The following is a 21038-nucleotide window of genomic DNA, read 5'->3' as shown; positions in this document are numbered from 1 at the left end:
CCAAACCCTCCCTTTTATTCCTGACTCGGACAAACACAGATGCTTGGATTTCTCTTGCTCCTTAAAAGCTACCCTTTGGCAGCAGTAGTATTTACAGTCCAGCTGTGTTTCAGTCACATTTACATTTTTCAACAGCCTTAATTATACTCCCTCTATACCTCCCAGCTTCTCAGTGCAAAACTTCAACCCCGTCACCTGCACTTTGTCCTCGACACCACCCCCAACATCGATTCAGGGAAGACGCCAGCAATCTCTTAGTGGTGCTCTTACCACTTACATCCGATAGATACATTTCAATCTTTATCTTACTTTAAGAAGGAAAATAGTACGGGGCTTGGGTTCTGGGTTAGGATGCCTGAGTTTTAGTCCTGATTGTATCACCTTGTGTGTGTGTCACCTTGTGTGTGTGCACCTTGTGTGTGTCACCTTGTCTGTGTACCACCTTGTGTGTGTCACCTTGTGTGTGTTACCTTGTCTGTGTAACATCTTGTGTGTGTCACCTTATGTGTGTCACCTTGTGTGTGTCACCTTATGTGTGTCACCTGTGTGTGTCACCTTGTCTGTGTACCACCTTGTGTGTGTCACCTTGTGTGTGTAACATCTTGTGTGTGTGTCACCTTGTGTGTGTCACCTTGTGTGTGTCACCTTGTCTGTGTAACATCTTGTGTGTGTGTCACCTTATGTGTGTCACCTTGTGTGTGTCACCTTGTGTGTGTACCACCTTGTGTGTGCCACTTTGTCTGTGTACCACCTTGTGTGTGTGAACCTTGTGTGTGTCACCTTGTGTGTGTACCACCTTGTGTGTGTACCACTTTAAGCAAGTTATCTTACTGCTCTGCACCTCAGTTTCCTCATCTGTAAGTATAGTGTCTACCTTGTTAGATAATTATTCATGTTAAGGGACTTAATATACTAATTTCTGTAGGAAAAAAACAAAAAGAAAATATAACGAACACAGAAAATGCATTTAAAAGAAATAGCATGAAAATATTCAAATTTGTGTAGTAAAAGTGATAAAAGTAAAAAAATTCTAATGTGTTAATAAATATAAATAGGTTAAAACAAAGAAAAGCTCTCAGACTGTCTAAATGAACAAAGTCTAATCACATAAGATAAACACCTAATACAGAATGACTCAATAACCTTAAAAATAACAAACCAAAGACATAGGAAAATACAAACAAACAGAAAATTATTGTTGTAAAAATAATGCTAAAGCATCAAAGTATAGTTTAAATTAAAAAAAATATAAAAACCACAAAAGATCATATAATAGGCTCACATCTAACTTCAATAAATTCTTCAAAGAGGAAACTATACAGGCATGGTTCTATATATTTTCTAACCAAGTTCCCTAAAGCCATAAACTAATGACAAAAGCTTAAAAATCAATTTCTTAAAGTTGAAATATTGTATATTTCTTAAAAACATAATAACTATACTGTCAAAGTATGTTTTGTTAACAAAAGTCTGAATGAAATAAAATTAAAAGTCAAACGGCAAGTTGAGAACAAAATCTGTAATATATATGCCAGCTAAAAGGTAAATATTCTATTCTGTGTAAAGAATCCTTGAGAATCATCAAAACAAATAAACTCTCTAAAAGAAAAATCAGCGAGTTCAGCAGGTTATTCACAAAAGATGAAGCAGGATTGGTAATGTTTAATGAATGTACTGTTTTTAATGACACTAGGGAGATTATGGCAGATGAATGTTTTCATCTTAACCCTTTCCTAGATTTTCCAAATTCTCTACAATAAAAATGAGCTTCTTTTTATTTACAATAAAAATTAAGTGCTTTAAAGTGTATTACATTTTCATATCTCTCTGCATATTATACTACCCCTGTGTCATGTACCATAACTAACTCCACTACAACAGCTATCACAGCAGAGTGTAAATGCCTGTTCATGAATGATTTCATCCTATAAGCTCTAAACCTATTGGGAGCAGGAACAGTATCTCATTCATTCATATTTACAGAGACTCTCCTCTGTACCAAGGGCTGAGGCACTTGCGGGGAGGGGCTAAAAAGTGAACAAGAAGCTTAGGGCTCTAGCTCTGATAAACTTCACATTTCATACATAGAAATGGAAATTACACAGATAAATAAGGAAATTAAATTCATTTTGTGATTAAGTATAACTAAGTGGGAGAGGGTCTACTTTACTTAGAGTAGTCAGGAAAGAACTCTAAAAAGGTGATAATTAAGACGAGACCAGAAGGATGAAACTGGCAAGTTAAGGAAGAGGTGGTGGATGTGCAAAGACTCTGAGGCAGGAAAGAACTTGAGGATGATCTGGGAATATAAGAATGAGACCCTGGTGTGGCTGGGATATAGCAAGTAAGCTAGAGAAGCACAGGGCAAGGCTGGATGCTAGCTGCAGGTCAGATGACACGGAGTGCTTCAAACTTATGGGAGTTTGAAGTTTCTGCTATTACGGAGGCATTTGAAACTGGAAAGTGACATAATTTACATTCAGAAAAGTTCATTCTGGCTATTCTCTGGACATTGCCTGGGGCAGGAGGTGGAGCTTGAGCAAGAATGAAATTGAGCAGTTGGCTACAGTAGCGGTCCGATCAAAAGATGAGTATGGCTTGGACAATGGTGTTAGCCATGAGGAATAAAGATGCTGATGATATGAAAGATATTTTCAAGGTAGAGATGAACATAATTACTGCTAGATTAAGAGGGGAAGAGTGAAGAAAAGAGAAAATACAAAGAGGATTCTTCAGTTTAAGTCTTGAGCTTCTAGGCTGATTCTGGTGTTATTTATTAACACAAAGAAAATGAATGTGTGTGTCTCTGGGCACATAGGCTGAGTTACACCATAATTTTTTTTCAAGATGCCAACTAGACATCTTAATGGACATCCTGAGGAAGCTGATATTGTATTTTGAAGCTCTTGGGTGATCTAGGACCAGAGTTACAAATGTGGTAGTATTGGCATCTAAATGTCATTTAAAGCTATACAACTAGATGAGGTCATCTTGGAAGACAGAGTATACAGTTCAAAGAAGAGGACCAGGGCCCAAGGCCAAGTGTGGAAAGCCCAATAGAGGCTTTCTTAGGATGGTAGATATTGGAACATGGTTTTAGGTAGAGGGGAATGAGTCAGGGAAGCAGCATGAAATACAAGGGAATGAGGAGTTGATGGAACAGATTCTAGAGGGGACAAAAGTCAAACGTGGTCAGGTTACTGGTGGAGTTACCGGTACTGAACACAGGGGGACCTCACCAACTAAGATTGAATAATAACAAATATAGAGAAATAAAACCATAGTAACAAAGGTCAACCACGTTAATCTTTTATTAGTGGTGGTCTCAATCTAGCCTCTCAACAACACTAAGCGGTGGGGCCGGCTAAATTACCAAAGCTCAGAAAAGAAGCCAGAGGCAGGTAGGAGGGCTGAGACCCTGGTCTCCTGGTTCACAGCCAAGTCCATTACTGAACTTTATTGGAAAGCAGTCCAACTCTCATTTTTAACCAAAACACTTGGTTAAGCAGAGTTTTGACTTTTTTTCCAGTTACTCAAAGTTCAACTCTATTAATACTCTTCTAACACTCTGCTTCTCATGTCATCACTCAGTATGCAACCTATATCATAATTATTAACAAATATTCCATGAGCGAACCCAAGGCTGGTCATGAGAGAATGGATGTGTGATAGTGACACATACCTCTGTTCACTGCTCACTGTCCTTCCTGTAGCAGAAATAAGTGCCGGGAGCCGGTGAGGCACTCCACTCACGACAAAGGTCATGAGGAAGGAGGCTCGGCATACGCAAAGGCGGGATCGAGCCTCAGGACTCCCCCTGGATATTCTCGAGCATCTACCCCCCAAAAACCAGAGTCTGCCTACTTTATTGCTTTGTGCTCTCACCTCTGACTTTACTGGGGGCTGTCCCCAACCACCATCTCGCTCTCTCTGACAAAGAGTTAACTTACAGCTCCAATTAATAAAGTTTCTGGGCAATTAGGAGTGTTTAAATCCAAACCCCTCAGATAGCTCTCTAACTCGCCTGACAAGTTTACCCAGACTCCTACAGCTGTGCATACGATTGTTTACAGTCTCCCAGCCTCGAGAGGCACAGGAAGCTTAAGATATTCAAATAGCTTAGAGCCTCTCAGAGAGTTAGAAACTGTCAGAATAAAACTAGTAAAAGATTTCATTGATGAGCCAATGCTTGCTGCCAAGTTTCCACATCCCCTGTACTGTATCCTTGAATGTGTATTAATTAATAGTTGGTATGTAGAAAAAATAAGTAGTGGCCTTGGTGTTAGTAACTTTAAACCCTTAAGGTAATAAATTCTTTCCTTTGTTGTAAACCCATTATACATCCGCCCTATAGGAATGCAATTTTATCTTCGGAAGATGGCGCCAAACCTTAAAATAATTACTCTTAGAGAAAATAAGTCTTTGTTGATAAGTCTTTGTCAAGAGTCATAAAATGTTAATAGGCCTTCTGGCCAGAAGATGATGTAAATCACCTAAACCATTTGTATACGATAAATTTGCAGGAAAGAAACCCTGGTTTTTGATAAGGATCAAAGACTGCTGACTTTGCATCCCCTATTATCCTCTATGTATAACTTAGGGTATAAAAGCCCCTGTTGAAAATAAAGCTACGGGCCTTGCTCACCAACGCTTGGTCTCCCCATGTCATTCTTCCCCTCAATTTCCAGCTGAGTCTCCATCTGGAGCACGGATATCCTCTGCGACCATTTATTTGCCTGGGCTTCTAAGACCCACTCGAGAAGGTGTCTAAGGTGGGGCACCTTCCGCTATTCGAGAGGGCGCCTGCAGCCTCCATGGTCAGAGCTAACCTAGTGTCACGGGTTATATTGATTTTCCATGTAAACCAAGCTACTCAGCTTCTTTTCTCCACTGATTTTCCTACTGAGCTATCCTCATTCTATTACTCTTTATATCTTTGATAAATAAATAAATAAATACGTCGCCGAAGCCGTCTCTCCTTCGAATACCCTGGATCAGCCGGGGCTGGACCCCGGCAAATGAGAATTCTATAATGAGATAGAGAATCTTTTATTCATCAGAATTCCTCTTGGGACTGTTTTTCTATAACACGCCATGGTAGGTGAGACTTGGGTTTCTCAAATAGGAGAGAGTAATATACTGTAAGAAATAAGGGGAAGAAGGTACTGCTTTTTTATGAAGTAAATGAATAATTGTAAAATGCTGACAATACATATCGTAAATGCTGATGAATGGTACTGTTATTACTGCCCTTACTCTGGATAGAGGGATGGGAGATGAGAAGGAAAATTCAAGGGAATGGTGGAGAAGAAATGGACTTCCCAATGTGACAGCCCCTTGTGCCCTCACCCCAAGTTTCCACTAAGTTTCCTACACTCACCAGACTCTGATGTGAGCTATGAAAGGTGGACACTGGTGGTGGCTGGGCTTTGGGTCCATGTGGGGAGGTACATGGAAATGAAGAGGCATGGGTGGCTGGTTGCAGGTGCTATGCAAGCTGGGAAGGGGAAGGGCACAGAGAGCAGAAGCAAGGGGAAGGGGACCATGACAACCCACAGAATCCTTGATGAAGGCTCCAGGATCACAAGATATTAGAAGCAGGGTCTGTGGTATGTTTACAACACAAGGCAGGTTTGGATGCAACTGAGAAGGAAATTACCTCCCAGAACAGATGGGGAATATTCTCCCCATCACTGCCAGAGTGCTCAGAGCAGAATGCTCACAGAACCTACAGGAGCCAAAAAAAAAAAAGTCATGCAAACTGCCATGAGATAGAGCCCTCAGTGGCCGGAGAGCAGAGAGTCACAAGGCTGGGGGTATCAGCAAGAGTGCCAAGTCCACCACCTTCCCCAGAAAGGAAAGAAAAGGAAAACAGGCCCAGGATGGATGGGCTTGGGCCTACCTGGACTCACTTGCTGAGCTTGTCCCCCAAACACTGAACTCTCACAAGGGGGCTGACTCTCAGGCCCACACACATGAGCCTGGGTAAGCCGCGTGCTTCCAGAAACAAGGGCCAACCCTGGGGAGCATAACGCCAGGCACTGGAGAGGGAGATCTCAAGTGGTGGCTAGAATGTGCCATCAGTAGATTATGGGATTGCAAACCTGAGTCACGGAGAAGCCATGGGGATGGAGATGAAGTTGGCAAGGACAGCCTGTAGAAATTACATATAGTCCCAAAGCCCCAAACACCCCCTTATCCATCTTTGCATGCTTTATAGTTCTGAACGAGATCCAGGCAATGCAAATAATCGCTGGGATTCATGGCTCAAGCTTCTGATCACAAGGAGGTTTTGCAAGAAGTCATGGGACAGGGGACCATGGAACATGGTTAGAGAGGTCAGGTTTGGCTACAGCAAAAGATTGTTAGGGTAGCAGCATGACCAGGGACATTCAAACATTAGGAGAAATGTGAGTGCCCCTCTGAATTCTCACTGCTGATAAAAAAGAGGAAGCCCTCGTAAACAAACAGAACAGCAGAACAGAATTTGGTCTTGTATGGCTCAGGAAAAGCAGCTGTCACAGCTGCAGCTCGGGCCCCAGGGCCAGGTTCCCGACTGACCATGTTCTGGGGAATATGGATGATTGGAGTCCTCTCTTTAGGTCAGAAGGTGCCTGAGAAGACGGCTGCGGCCTCAGGTGGAAAGGGTCACCCTGTCAACGTGCTTCTGGTGTGGGGGTCCTGGTCAGGAAGATCCCACCCAGCATCTTACCAGCTCCAGTTCCTGGGGAGAGACACCACAAAGGGCCAGGGTGATGTCAAGACCCTTGGTGACAGAAAGACCTGCTCAGGTGTTCTGAAGTGAGGCAGAATCGTCATCTTCAAGCCAAGCACGCTCATAAGAAAACCCCAGCCAAGGCCCTTGAGGAATGAGGGTCAGGAATGGGAGAAGTGAGTAAGTGAAGAATTGTGAGAAAAGAAGGCTCCTCTAGTGCCATCTGCGTACAGGGGACGAGAAGGGTGGGTGGGGGGAGACAGAAGACCTTCCACGGTGCTCCATGTCAGTGTATGGAGACAGGGACACTGGGGCGCAGAACTGGACCACACCTTCCCTGCAGCAAAGTCTTCAACCCCAAGGCGGCCGTGAGTCCTATCAACTACGCACCCACAAGTCCCAGACCCTCAGAGACCTCCTGGTACTGGGGGAATGGAGCTTGCCTGGAAAGGGACAAACCTCTCCCATTGCAGGAACTGCTGGGCCAAGCCAGGAAGTCAAGTCCCAAGAGAGGCTCAGAGATGAGTCACCCCTCAAACCCTCCAAAAAGCAGGGTATGTGCCCATTTAGGGGAGGATGTGGATACGTCAGGACACAGTTTAAGGGACTTGACGTTTTCTGGTCACCGTTGAAGGCCTCAAGCAGAGAACCGGTGGAGCAAAACATTTCAAGGGGCTGCAAACACCTTCTCAAAAGATAAGAGACAGAAAACTCTTGGCTAACCAGAACTTCCCTTTGGAAGAGGACCACGTATATTTTTATGATGGGGAGATGGCTTGGGGTGAAATCAAGACGCTCTTTTCCACATCAGCCCAAGGAGGCCTGCGTAAAAGAGGAGGAGGAGGGTTTGCTGCCTAGCAGGGAGGAGAGATGGGTGAATGAAAGAGATGGGGTGGAGTTTAAAGAAGGTAGAGCCTTGCTCCCCACCCCATGACGCCTCCTGAACTGTGCATGAAGGGACCAACTGCACAGAACACCAGAGGCCAGAGGAACGTCTGAGAAAGGGACTGGGCTTCATGTTCCAATTAAATACAAGTCAAGCGAGTCTTAAATTTCGGGGGTCTACATAGCTGAATAATAAGGCAATTTCACTGAGGCAGGTGATGGAGAATAGAGCGAGCAAGTGGTGGCACAATTAATTAAAGTTCTTTTATTTTTTTAAATATTGAGACAGAAAAGTTCAGAATCATTAAAAACTGAAATAGAATTAACATCACCTGGAAAGGAGCAGCCATGTGCAGCACGGCTTCAGCTGCACTGGACAAGCCCCTGCTCCCCCGAGAGGAGGCCAGTGAGGGGTGGATGGCGGGGCAGGGGGGCCTTCTCATCTCAGGCCCTGCTGAAGGCCTGGTGCAGAGAGCCCACTAATAAGAAAGATGAAAAGTCCCTGTTTGTTACAGAGCTACAAGTCAATTTTAGGACTGTGAAATATGACTTTAATAAATGAATACATAAGCCATTGGGGTCTGAAGCCCAGCACCGCTGAGAACCAAAATGGTATTTAATCCACAGAATCAGACATGCAGATCCAGAGCTGGGGGTCTGATGAATTTTCAAGCTCATTTTGCAAACTTCTTTGAATCCCCGGATGGGCCCCCTTTTCTCTCCCCAGACGTACATGTGGGTGGTGTCCCTGGGTGTGTGGTGAGTCTGAGAACCGGACGGTAAATGTGTACACCTGTGAGTGTGGCCACGGGGTTATCCACTCACAGCTCTGTGTGTGTCTGAGAGGCCCATGCCTTTTCTAAACTGCTGCTCTCAGCGCATTAGTGGCTTTCTCAGCACAAAGCTCAGAGCAGAGGAGATGGAATGAAACGACACTGTGGCATAACAGGTTGGAAATCAGAATCTTCTCCCAGATGAGGCTGCTCATCACAGGGACGGCTCGGAACTCAGCCAGAGCCAGTGTTTCTTTAAAGAGGACCCCCCCCGCCACTCCATCCTTTTTGTCTGCTCTCCCCTCACTTCCTCCTCCTGGCAAAACACTGCAGGGCTCACTGTGAGCCTGATATAAGTTACATACTACCTCATTTAATCCACGGACCCATGCACCTCTCCATTTTACAAATGAGAAAACTGTGCTCAGAATGATAATGGGGCAGACCCAACACTGCACTGCTAGTGAGCAAACAATTCTCAGGATGGGCACGCTTCCCCCCCGGCCCCCCACCCCCACCCCGCTCCTAAAAGCAGGAAACTGAGCTTGGAGCCAGAGGACCTAGGCAGAATTATGGGGATCTAAAATGACCAGTAATATCCCTTACTCTGGAACACAGGACATGGTGCCACCCAACACAGGAGTTACTATCAGATAAATGAGAAGCAAATATATGCTTACCACAGAGCTGAGACATAAGAGACGCCCAGGACACATCCTTTTCCCCCCTCTATACCCATCAAAGAGCAAGGTCAGTGGTGGGTCTAACCCTCACATGGGTCACTTTTCTTGCTCTTTATCCTTCCTTGCACCTGCGGCCCCCATCCTGTATCCATCTGCATCAGGTCCTAGGTAGGGGGTTTCTAAACTGGAACGCTAAGGCCTCCTTGAGGGGATCCATGGACTTACAGAGACTCTTGAAGCTACACTTAGTGAAACAGGGGCAGTTTCAGGACCAGGGCACCAGGGTTTTAGTCCCAACTTTGCCAATGAATTGCTGTGTGCTCTTGGACTTCACTGTCCATCTCTGGACCTCAGCTTTATCACCCACATCAGGATTCAGCAAACTATGGCCTGGAGACCAAATCTGGTCCATCACTTTTTTTGTGCAATAGAGTTTTATTGGAACACAGCCATGTCCGTTCATTTACTTATTGTTCACAACTGATTTCACAGTACATTGGATAGAACTGTACCGTGAGTTTTGAACTGAAGGATGCCTACGAATCTCCCAGGCATTCAGCTTGCCACCCTTAGGTCCCTCTTCTGCTTTAGACGCCAGAGAAATTTCTCCAAAAATAGATCTGACTATGTCACTTTCTGACTTAAAGCCTTCCATCTGTGTGTATGGATATCAACTGCAAACAGGCGCAAAGGAGCTTAAGGAGGGAAGAAAACATTCTAAAGCTGGTTTATGGTGATGATTCTGCAATTCAATAGATTTACTAAAAATCACTGGCTTGCATGCTTAAAATAAGTGGATTCTATGGTATATAAATCGTACCTTAATAAAGTAATTTAAAAACTTTCAACAGTCCTGGGCCATGACAACATAGAGCTATGTTCCTCTAAGTGTGCCCATGGGCTGGTGGCATCATGTACCGTGTCTGTTAACAGTCCACAATGAGATAAGAGGTGTTCAGAAAGTGTTCCAGCAATTTGGCCTTGCTGTGACACTTTTATTGCAGTTTATGAGTATTGGTCCACAGTGAGTTAAGGAGGAAAAACTGGTCTTCCACCACAGATGGTCTGAGTAGTGCTGCAGTAGGCTAGAGAATAAATCTACTCTCCTCAGCGTGGCATTCAAAGCCCTGCGTGACCTACCCAGCCCTGCAGGTTTAGCCCCCAGTATATCTTCCTTTCAATATACCTATAAGCAACCTACTTTCCAAACTCTGCCAAAATCTCTCACTTACTCCTTCAATCCATCACCTCCATCAATGCAAATGCCTTTCCCTTCCTTCTTCAATAAGTGTTTGTTCATCTTCAAGACTCAGCCTGGCTGTCTTGTCCTCTTAGGAGTCATCCTCACTATCTTGCCCCAAGACACCCTCTTCCCCAGGGGAAGTATTTGACTTGTTACCTTTCTGAACCTCAATTTTTCATCTGTAAAATAGGCATAATAATAGCACCTCCCTCGTAAGATTGTTATAAGAAATTATTGCTAGAAGGCTTCAGTGTCTGCATCCTTCCAGCATCCCATGGAATCCACACGCATTCCACTATGCTGTGTTTATATAAATAAACAGTATCAATCAGTCTCCTCCTGCAAACTGTGATCTCCAGGGAGGCAGGGGCTATACTGGATCTCTCCTGCATCCTCCAGGACTAATTAGCAGAAGCAGCTTGGTAACCACGAGGTGAACAAGTGAGTACATAAAATCCTTTCTAGACCAAACCTCTAAACAAGAGGGCAAGCGGTATATAGATAATTACTCAAAAAAAAAAAAGTCAAACTATGATAAAACACCATACCTGGTAGAAATGTGGCCAGAAGGTGCTGATGGCAAGCTCTGCCTTCACCCAGCCCTCGGTGACCACCCCAGACACGTTCCAGACGGGGTTTCCCTGGGGTCCACCGTTCACCTTCACATAGACATTTAGGGCCCCTGGGCTGGACCGGTCGCGGCTGGAGAAGTAGTAATGGAAATCAATGCAGTGGGTGTCATTCTCCTTCAGGGTCGGCAGGAGAAGGTGGGCCTTCTGGCCAGAGGCCCTCCCAGAACTGTTCACCATCATGAAGGATCCTGGAGACCCACAAAAAGGGCGGGAGGTAGAGACAAGGAGAGAGAAAGAAAATCCTTCTGAAAATCAGTCACACCCGGAAACACAGTAGCCAGAAATCCAGTCCCTCTAGGAGGGTCTGGTTGACCCCCAGGAACCCACATTTCCTTTCTGAATTCAAGTATCCTCTTCTGCAACTGGGAATAAAGTGTTACTCACCAAGGTGGTTTCGTAAGAATTAAGAGAAGGTAATGCACAAAAAATATTTCTAGAAAGTAAACAGTCTATAAATACATATAGAACAACAACAAAACTCAGTAAAACCAGTAGCTCCTACAGGAAGCATGGAATAGAAACTCAGGAATTTAGTTGACTGTAACCTCCATGGATGAAATGAGGTGAAATAAAACCTCATTCAAGCTCAGGTGGTCTCAATGGAAGCAGAAGCTCTGCAACACCAGGGTGTTGTTCTAACATGTTACACCTTGAGCCTTGCATTAATATGAGAAATATACCAGAAGAGGACATATAAAAGTACAGTATACTCAAGAAAGCAAAGAAGACCTTGGAGATATGTAAGAACTGACTGAAAGATGGAATGGAGAGTAAGTAATACTTGCTGAGAACTTAAGGAGTACCGGTGTGAGGCTTAGTTTCTTATTTATATTTTGTTCAATTTAATCTTCAGAACAACCCTGGGAGAAGAAGGCTTTTCATTTTATTGAAAGACTGAGTAACTCACCCTGGACCACTCAGACAAGGAAGGATGAGACCCAGATTCTCTTCAACCTCAAAGTTGATGCTATTTTTATGGGCTGCAGAAAACATGACTCCCTGGATCCACACTCTTTGCCTTTGACTTGCCCCCACTTCCAACAGAGGCAGAGAGCATGTCCTCATCCCATGCTTTGGGCTCTACTTGCTTTGGTCAGCAGGATGCTAGGAGAATGAGGCTTGAAACGTGCTTGCCTAGCCAGGCTTGCCCTCTTGCACTACTGCTGTCTTCCAGGAGAAGACCGTGCCCCAGGTTGCTGCTGCCTCTTCGGCTTGAGATCAAGGACAGACACGTGTGGAAAAGAAATAAGCCCAATGGAGAGTAAAGAACCCAGCCAGGCCTCCCATGTAACTGGGAGTGCAGCCACATAGCCAACAAGCCCAGCCTGGGTCAGCCAAGCCACAACAGAGGCTCAGACCCAGGAGTGTGAGAATAAAGTGTGCTTGTAACTTCTCTCTTGGTTTGCCAGGTGCGTTATTGTGGCAACAGTTCCCTGATGAGGGTCATCTGAGAGAGCAGCCCTATGAAAGAAGCCACAGCGGGGCACATTTCAGTTCAAAGGCCCTTTTAACAAGTAGAACGGATGCAAAACTGGGGTGGACTACCCAGGGACAAAGTGAGTCCCTCATCGCCACAGGTGGCTAAGCAGAGTCTGGACAAATTGAGCAGACATCTAAGGAACTTTCACCATCAACTGTGAGGCCGAACTCTGTGACTTAAGAGTCTTATGAGTCTATGGAATAAACTGCATCATAAAACACAGTAGATAAAACTCAAGTGATTGTGCAATGAATATTCCCACCAAGAAAACCACTGCTGCTTTGAAATCTTATTTTAGGCACTAAAATCTTCAATCAGAATGAAGCCTTAAGACTACTTATCCTCAACCAAGATGAGCCACTTCAATACCTATCAGTAGCCTCATTCTTTCACTCTAATCCCCAAAAGACTAACAGTTGCCAGATACTCAGTGCTAGGCAATCCATATCCTGGGGTTCTAAAGGGTACCGGTCATTTACAGCCTGTATTCTCTGGGTTCAGAATAAATTTTAAAATAGACACAGGAGACAGAGTTCAAAATCTCCACTTTATTACAGAGCTGGATTAGAGAAAGGAACATGGACTTGAGGACAAATTAGGCTTTCTTGCACTTTCTCCCCTGAACCAGCATGCAAAGTAGTTGGACCATCGAAGACTCCTTCCTTCCAACTCTACCCAGATCCCTAAGGCTCATTCCTGAAATAAGCCAACAAGAAGCAAGGTGATAAAGGCAGCAACCTGAACCAATGGCTACCAGACTTTTAATATCCAATAACTTTCAATATCCAAGCAGAAAACTCACCCACCCTCTAAGTAGGAGCCTTGGAAAGTAGAGCAAAAGCAGTATCTTACCCATGTTTCCAAGCAAATCAAACTTCCTAGTTTACAGCTAGGCAGCAACCCAGGTACATGGGGAGCTGTCTCTTGTCAGATGTTGTCTCTAATCATCACACCCTCCAGGCAGCAAGGAAGGCGCCACTGCATCGGGGAAAGAGGCGCAGAGAGAAGTCGGCACCCGTGCCCTCACCTGTTTGCTGATCTGCATCCCACAGGGTTCCAAAGATCTTCCTGGGAGGGGAGAGTGCTAACTCACAAGCCCCACAAGCCCCTGGGCACAAAGTGGGGCGCATCTGCAGATAGGGAAGGCAGCCTGAGAAACAAGCGGTGTCAGAATCCTGGGATGCCCCAGAGACATTTAAGCACCTGCCCTCCAGCCAGTTCACACACCTGGTTTCTTACTGCCCACAGCACAGAGAGTCAGGAAAGTTTCCCATGCACCAGCTCAGGTTCCCCCTTCTTTGCATCCTAGCTCTAGTGATGAAGTAGGCTCACTGATGGGATGGAGCCAGGTAACACACATCCACCCCACAAGTCTAGGAATCCTCTTCATTGTGCAGCCTCCATGAGTGCATGGCCCTCCATCAAGCCTTCATGTAGGAGAAACTGCTGGTTGACTAGCAAGCCTGTACTCTCTGTGCTGGGCAGAGCTGGACTATATTCCCCGGCCTCCTTTCAGAGTTTGGCGAGGCCATGCAACTGGGTTCCAGCCAACAGGTCCTAAGGATGAAGTCTGCCACTTCCTGGCTTGATTCTTCAAGGCGGACAACCTCTACCCTCACCCGGCTCCCACTGCTTCATCCTCCTTTAATCTCATCCTTCACAAGATGATTCCTGGACCAGGAGTCTCAGAATCACCTGGGAGCTGGTAAGAAATGCAGACTCTCGGGCCCCACCCCCGGCCTCACCCCACATCTACTGAATCTGAATTTGCATTCTATCAAGATCATGAGGTGATCTGTATGCACATTCAGGCCCCAGAATCACTGCCACGTTGTCTTTTTCCTGTCCACCAACTGAAACGACAGAATTCCAGGAGCCTAAGGGACAGCAAAGCCACAATTAAAGGAACCCAGTTCCCCGAATGACCATGACCACGAGGAAGGCCATCACTATTAGGAACACTCCTTGTGGACTTCAAGCAAGGAATAAACTATTATTGGGTCATTAAGCTGTTGAACATCTGACGTTTACTTCTGCAACTAGCATTATTGTTATTATTTTGGCATCCCTGCAGAACCCCAACTTCCTGCAAGTCCCTTTACTTAAGCAGATAACATGAGCAATGATAGTTACTAAGCAAGGTTGCGAGATGCTCCAAAGAGGGACATCATTGAGAGAAGCGTCCCTGGGTGAAAAGAAGTAGGAAAGGCTGAGAATGAAAAGCATGGGTTCACAGAAAAAAAACCCTCAAGAAGGAAAGAAACATGCTGAACCTTCGTTAAGATACTTCATGTCTCAGGGGGACCAGAGTGGGTTGCATTAGGGCAAACCGTGTTCCCCACTACCACTACCCTCACCCCCAATGTCAACTTGTGGGACTTCACATGCATCCTCAGGCCTGTAGACCAGACAGAAAGATATACATTAGGGGGCAAGGATCAGAGAGATATATAAGAAAACGGAAACAAACAGAAGAAAAGGATGACCGCCCACGCCTCCCCACCCAGCCGACCTGCAAAGGAGGGGAGGGTCAGGCCAGAAGGGACTAGTGGAGCCCTGCTCAGGAATGTCCCCGTGAGGCTGCCTTGGAGTCCAGGTGACAGAGTGTAAGAGAGGACCCTCTGGGGATGTGGATGGAAGCTCAGCAGCATCTGGTCTGCCCACAGGATGGGGGGTACGGTGACACTGGGAAGGGCATCCAGAACAGCAACTGTGGCAAGGGTCTCCTCTTATGCCCTGCAGGCAGTGGGCTTCCATGAGGAGTCCAGAGTATAAGAATGTTCTTATACTCATGCACTCAAGACCAGCCCCAGGGATTCTCACAAGTGACTTGCGAGCCTTAGGAAGGCAGAAAGAGGCTTGGCAGACAAGCAGGTAGAGACCTGGGGACATAAGATTTAGACCTGGATTAGTGTCCAATAACCATTGTAACTATTACCACAAACTCAGTGGCTTCATACAACACAATCGTATTCTCTCTTTTAGAAGTCTAAAATCAAGGTGTTATAAGGCTGCTTTCCCTTTTGGAGGCTTCAGGAGATAAACTGTTTTCTTGCCTTCAGTGGTTGCCTGCATTCTTCGGCTCATGGACCCTTCCTCCATTTTCAGAAGGCCATCACTCCAACCTCTGATTCCACAGACACATCTTTTTCCGACTTTGGCTCTCCTATCTCCTTCTTAAAAGGACCCTGAACAATTAGGATCCACCCAGACGTTTAGGATCATCCCTCCACTGCAGTGCCCTTAATTCAGTGACATCTGCAAAGCCCCTTTTGTCATGGAAAGTAACATATGCACCTTTGCAGATATTTGTGTTAATATGACCAAACATACTGCTAAGCTACTGAACCAGATATAGAAGAAGGATGGCAGATTGAATCAGAAGCCAGCAGGTACGCACTGCCTGAACAGCAGGTGCCCCAGGGAATCTGAGTGCTACTATATAAGTGTAAAAGGTCCCTTGCAGTATTAGATCCTGTCACCATGAATGTCTTATAATGGAAGCATGGTATAAAAAGCAAAATGTAGGGCTGAACCATTTGGCTCCCAATCTGGACAGAAAAAGAAAAAGTTCTGGGAAAAGAGCAGGGAAGACCCACATTTCAGCAGTGGAAATTCCTCAGAGCAACTAGCCCATGGAACCATTGCGTCATCCATGGCTCCTCAGACACCCACTCCCACATGTTCTCAGGCCATCTTCCAAGCTCATCGGACCTGTGACCTGGAGCAGAAATGTGCCCTATAGTCTGGCCACTCAGTATCTGAACTCTTTTCCCATGCCTGGGGAACCCCTCAAGTTTTAAAGCAGAGCCCACTTCCTCTTTGGAAATGGAAAAGACCAGGTGCCCTCTGTCCCAGCCTCCTCTGTAGCTAGGACTCAGACACATGATCTCAGGTCTACCAAACAGGCATACCCAACCCCAATTTCTGAACCGAACTCTAGAGACTAGAGTCTCTGAACCAGGGCTCAGTGAAGGAGAGTCTGTGTGGAGAGGGTAGCAGCCATGGTAGCAGAGGCAGAGGAAGGTGCCTCTGAGCTGTAGAGGCAGTGACCACAGAGGACCTTGAAGCAAACCCAGCCTGGCTGGAGTGGAGCACAGCCCGTGAGCACAAGACACAGAGGCAGGGGTGACTACACAACCAGGGTGAGTCAGGACGTCTTCCAGGAATGGACTGAGCCGAGCTGGCATCTTAAGAGTGAACAGAAGCCAAACCTCACCAATCACTGAGCATATTATGAACCCTGATAATAGAATCTGACCAAGCTTAAAGCCCCTTCCTGTACCTGCAGGAACGCCAGCACCAAGCAACACTCCCTATGTATTGATATTTCCAGAAGTGCCCACAGCATCCCAAGGAATGACACCAGTCCCCTCGTCCTCAGGGCACTTCCAGATGCAAATTCCCCCATATTCCCCTACCATCATTTGTGATGGCTCAGTGACTGGGTGGGTCCTTGTTCCTGTCTGTCTGCCCTGGAACAGACTCAGAGGACACACAATACAACTGCTTTGGCCCCAACGTCCAGAAGGTTCTAGGGTCAGCTCTTTCTGCAAACCCACAAGGCTTTTTTTCTCCCCCTCCTCCATCAGGGTCTATGCTCACCACTGCCCCCTACAGTTAGTTCTTAATTCCACTTGGCATCATCCTTCATGATGGATTTCTTCCTCCACCGGTGGCCAGGCAACAGGCTTCCTCCAGTATTTGCATCACTGCACGGGGCTGTTTTCTTTTCCTCTCCTGATGCCCCTTCCACAGGAGTACTGTCAGCCTATCAGGTTTAGTGTAGATCAGAAGATCTAAAGAGATACAGGTGATATAGCTCTGAACTCCACACATCAGAACATGCAAGCCTCTCCTCTTTCCCAGCTGGGGTCGGTCCCTTCCACTGAAGTGCTCCTGGTGGCAGTTTGGGAGGGCATTTCTAGTAAATCAAACAGCACGTGCAAAGGCACAGAGGCAGGAAGCCGCAGCAGTCCATAGCCAAGCCTGGTGTCTCAGCAAAGGGTGAGATCCAGCCATCTACAGCCCCACGCACATCAAGCCCACCTTACAGAGGTCTGGCCAGGCCCTCTAGAAAGGAAGGAAGGCTATCTCTGGGCTGAGTGCAGGCCTGCCTGCCGTCATAGAGACTGCTCAGGAATGAAAGCCCGCATACATCAGCAGCACAGTGGGGCCATCTTTGATCAACAGGTTGGCTTAATTAATACCATCCCGGGGCTGTCAGTTTCCTGGAGATCAAAAATGAGCCTGTCATTATGCGATATCAGTCAGAAACAAGAAAGAGAAAGGCTGTAAATACATTCTCCCCCCTCCCCATTTTTTTTTCCTCCCCTTCAAAAACCTACTGGCGTGATCAGGAACATAAAACAGCCTTACTTTCCTCATAGTTATTACACATAGTCCCCAAAACTGTGGAATTAAACCAGGAAGTACTCTCTGGCTGGCCATAAATTTTGCATTTTTTTCCCCTTCGTGCATAATAACGCCTTGATAAGAGCCCCGTTATTGATGTGTCTGCGACACAGATCCCCTTTTTGGAGGCAAAAATGCCTCTCCGCAGCAGATGGTGGCCATTGTGTTTACACATGAGCACCTCAGGATTGCATTTCCTCACGTCGGCAATAAAAAGAAAGCCCTAATTGAGTTTTTAATGGCTTTGCACATTGTTCATTAAGATTACATGAGTGTGCTCGCAACTGGCAGCTGAAGGCCTGGAGCTGGGAGCCGTCCCTGCAGACAGGTGGCCCTGCCAGCTTCCAGCGCCAGCACCTACGAGGAGGGAGCGGATGGTGGCAGGACCCAAACGCTGCCCGCAGCCAGCGCAGCTGTGATGGCGTGGAACACGTCCTGGACTTGCAGTCAAGAAAACTGGGTCTCAGTCCCACACCTGTCAGTCCTTAGGTGCATCACTTTGAGCAAGTCAGTGAGCCTCCCTGGACCTCAATGTCCTCGTCTGTAAAATGGGATAATGAAAGCTACACGTCCAAGTCTTGTTGTTGCCTGCTTTTTGGTGTATATTACATGAAACACTGGACCTGACTCAATAAGCATTAATTTCAGAACAAATGGCCAGCAGCAGGTGACAACGAGCCAAATGCAATTTATGTTTGATGTCACTAATGCTTATTAAGAACTTAGTACATGTCAGGCATGATCTAGGAAATAAAATTTTAATTTAATTTTAATTAAATATAAATAGGCATGCATTGCTATTAGCTACTAAATCAGAGAACGCAGTTCTAGACCCTAAAGTCTCTGCTTATTGAACAAGTGTAATTAGTATGTTTAAAACTTTCTACCTCTGTAACTTGATCTGACATTTTTCCACATCCCAGTGAAGTCATGCCATGCTCTCTCTGATCTAAAGCAAGGAGCATAGAGGAAAAAAAGAAGTCTTTTTCCCAAAGTTACAGAGGTATTAACAACCAGAGACATCACTTTGCAGACAAAGGTCTGAATAGTCAAAGCTATGGTTTTTCCAGTAGTCATGTATGGATGTGAGAGTTGGACCATAGAGAAGGGTGAGCACTGAAGAACTGATGCTTTCAAATTGCAGTGCTGGAGAAGACTCTTGAGAGTCCCTGGGACAGCAAGGAGATCAAACCAGCCAATCCTAAAAGAAATCAACCCTGAATATTCATTAGAAAGACTGATGTGGAAGCTGAAGCTCCAACACTTTGGCCACCTGATGCGAAGAGCCAATCCATTGGAAAAGACCTTGATGCTGGGAAAGATTGAAGGCAGGAGGAGAAGGGGACAACAGAAGATGAGATGGTTGGATGGCATCACTGACTCAATGGACATGTGTTTGAGCAAGCTCCAGGAGTTGGTGATGGACAGGGAGGCCTGGAGTGCTGCAGTTCACAGGGTTGCAGGGAGTTGGACACAACTTAGCAGCTGAACAACACCACGGACGTAGAAACTCATAAACATACCCATTTCACTTGTTGAATAAGCAGACAATTTAGAGTCTAGAACTACAGTCTCCGAATTAGTAGCTAATAGCATTGTGTCCCTACTTAAATTTTATTAACATTAAATTAAAAATTCATATTCTTAGACATAACTAGCCATATTCCAAGGACTCAGCTGATACCATGTTTTACAGTGAAAACAGAGAAAATCCCCACCATCAGAGACAGTTCTATTGAATAGTGCTGGCCTAGAAATTGCAGATTATTCATCAGAGCATAACAAATTATATCCAGGGGAGACACAGGAGCTTAACTAATCAACCAACTCATTTTAGAAATCCCAGTGCGGGGAAGGGACTTGCTTAAGGTCACACAAGACAGTGAAGGCTCTGGGTCAGGTTTCCTGACTCCTGCTTCAGTTTGGACCATGAACAACTCTGCCCACCATGCTTGAGTTCCATGGGCCGGGCACTAGTTACACAAAGAGTTACTTTCTTAAGATCCTGGGCCAGGGGCGGGGCAGGGGAAGGGAAATGCTGCCTCCAAGAGGCAGAGTTCTTTTTTTTTTTTTTTTTTTTCCTGGCCACGCCCTATGGCATGTGGGATCTTAGTTCCCCACCAGGGATCAAACCCACACCCTCTGCAGTGGAAGTGCAGAGTCCTAACCAGTGGACCACCAGGGAAGTCCTGGAGGCAGAGTTCTTAAGCATTCCAGTGCCAGATGTCTTTCAGGAGAAGTATGCACACACAGGGCACTCACTGCCCCAGCTCTGAAATGCAGTTCAACCACTACCTGTTGAGCCACCAACCCCAGGTACAGGGGATCCTGCAGGGCACTCACAGAGAAGCCCTGCAGTTACCTGGTCTTGACTAGAAGCCCAGCTATCCATCTTTTGCCTGGATGATCTCAGATGAATCGCCTAAACTCTGTGAGCCTCAGTTTCCTTTTTTGTATTCCACAAAGATACATCTTAGTAGTCAGGACAAGTAAATGAAACAATTTATAAAGTATCTAGATAAGGATTGCCTATTGTAGGTTCTCAAAAAAAAATAAAAGCTCCTTTCTTTCCCCAATTTTTCAATATAGTGGGAGGCCTCAAAAGACTGAAGAAAAAAGTAGCAAAGACTCTACTGAGAAACATAATAGAATCTGTTGCTCTATTCTGACCCCTTGCAACTCATCAGTCATCAAATTCTGGGGCTGACTTCTCCTTGTGTTTCTTGTATCATCTCCTTCTTCTCCACTCTCACAGCTACTAGACTACCTTGTGTCCAGGACATTTGTATTATGGGACTTCTGTCTGTTTCATGGATGTTTGCAACAATTTCCTACCCAGTGTAGTCCTTAATTCCTTCACCATCCAATGTAGCAGCAAGTAGCATCATCTCCCTAAGATGCAAAACTGACTGTGACATATCTTAAACTTCCTAGGAAGTCCTTTTTTTATAGGAAATTTTCTGTCTCCTATAAAGTCCAGAGTCTTTCATGGAGATGTTTGAAAGCCTCCATATCCGGCTTCTATTTCCTGCCTTGTATATGAATACTCTCCCACTACACAGCCGTCAACCAGGTTTCCCAAAGATGCCCATGTTCTAATCTTTCAGTTCAGTTGCTCAGTCGTGTCCAACTCTTTGCGACCCCATGAATCGCAGCACGCCAGGCCTCCCTGTCCATCACCAACTCCTGGAGTTCACTCAAACTCATGTCCA

General features: G+C 45.6%; 1 protein-coding gene across 1 annotated transcript in view; it reads right to left on the bottom strand.

Annotated features, from left to right (window-relative positions):
* PTPRT (protein tyrosine phosphatase, receptor type, T) overlaps window positions 1-21038 on the bottom strand; it is an 839242-nt gene that overhangs the window by 728784 nt on the left and 89420 nt on the right. The window contains exon 2 of the mRNA XM_010829234.1: window positions 10848-11119. Within this exon, the coding sequence (XP_010827536.1) occupies window positions 10848-11119 (272 nt within the window). The remainder of the gene's footprint in view (window positions 1-10847; window positions 11120-21038) is intronic.

The sequence above is a fragment of the Bison bison genome, unplaced genomic scaffold (genome assembly GCF_000754665.1).
Source record: "Bison bison bison isolate TAMUID 2011002044 unplaced genomic scaffold, Bison_UMD1.0 scf7180017864500, whole genome shotgun sequence".
In the NCBI taxonomy this organism is placed as follows: domain Eukaryota; kingdom Metazoa; phylum Chordata; class Mammalia; order Artiodactyla; family Bovidae; genus Bison; species Bison bison.
The sequence above is the reverse complement of the archived record's forward strand: the minus strand, read 5'-3'. Positions and strand labels throughout refer to the sequence as shown.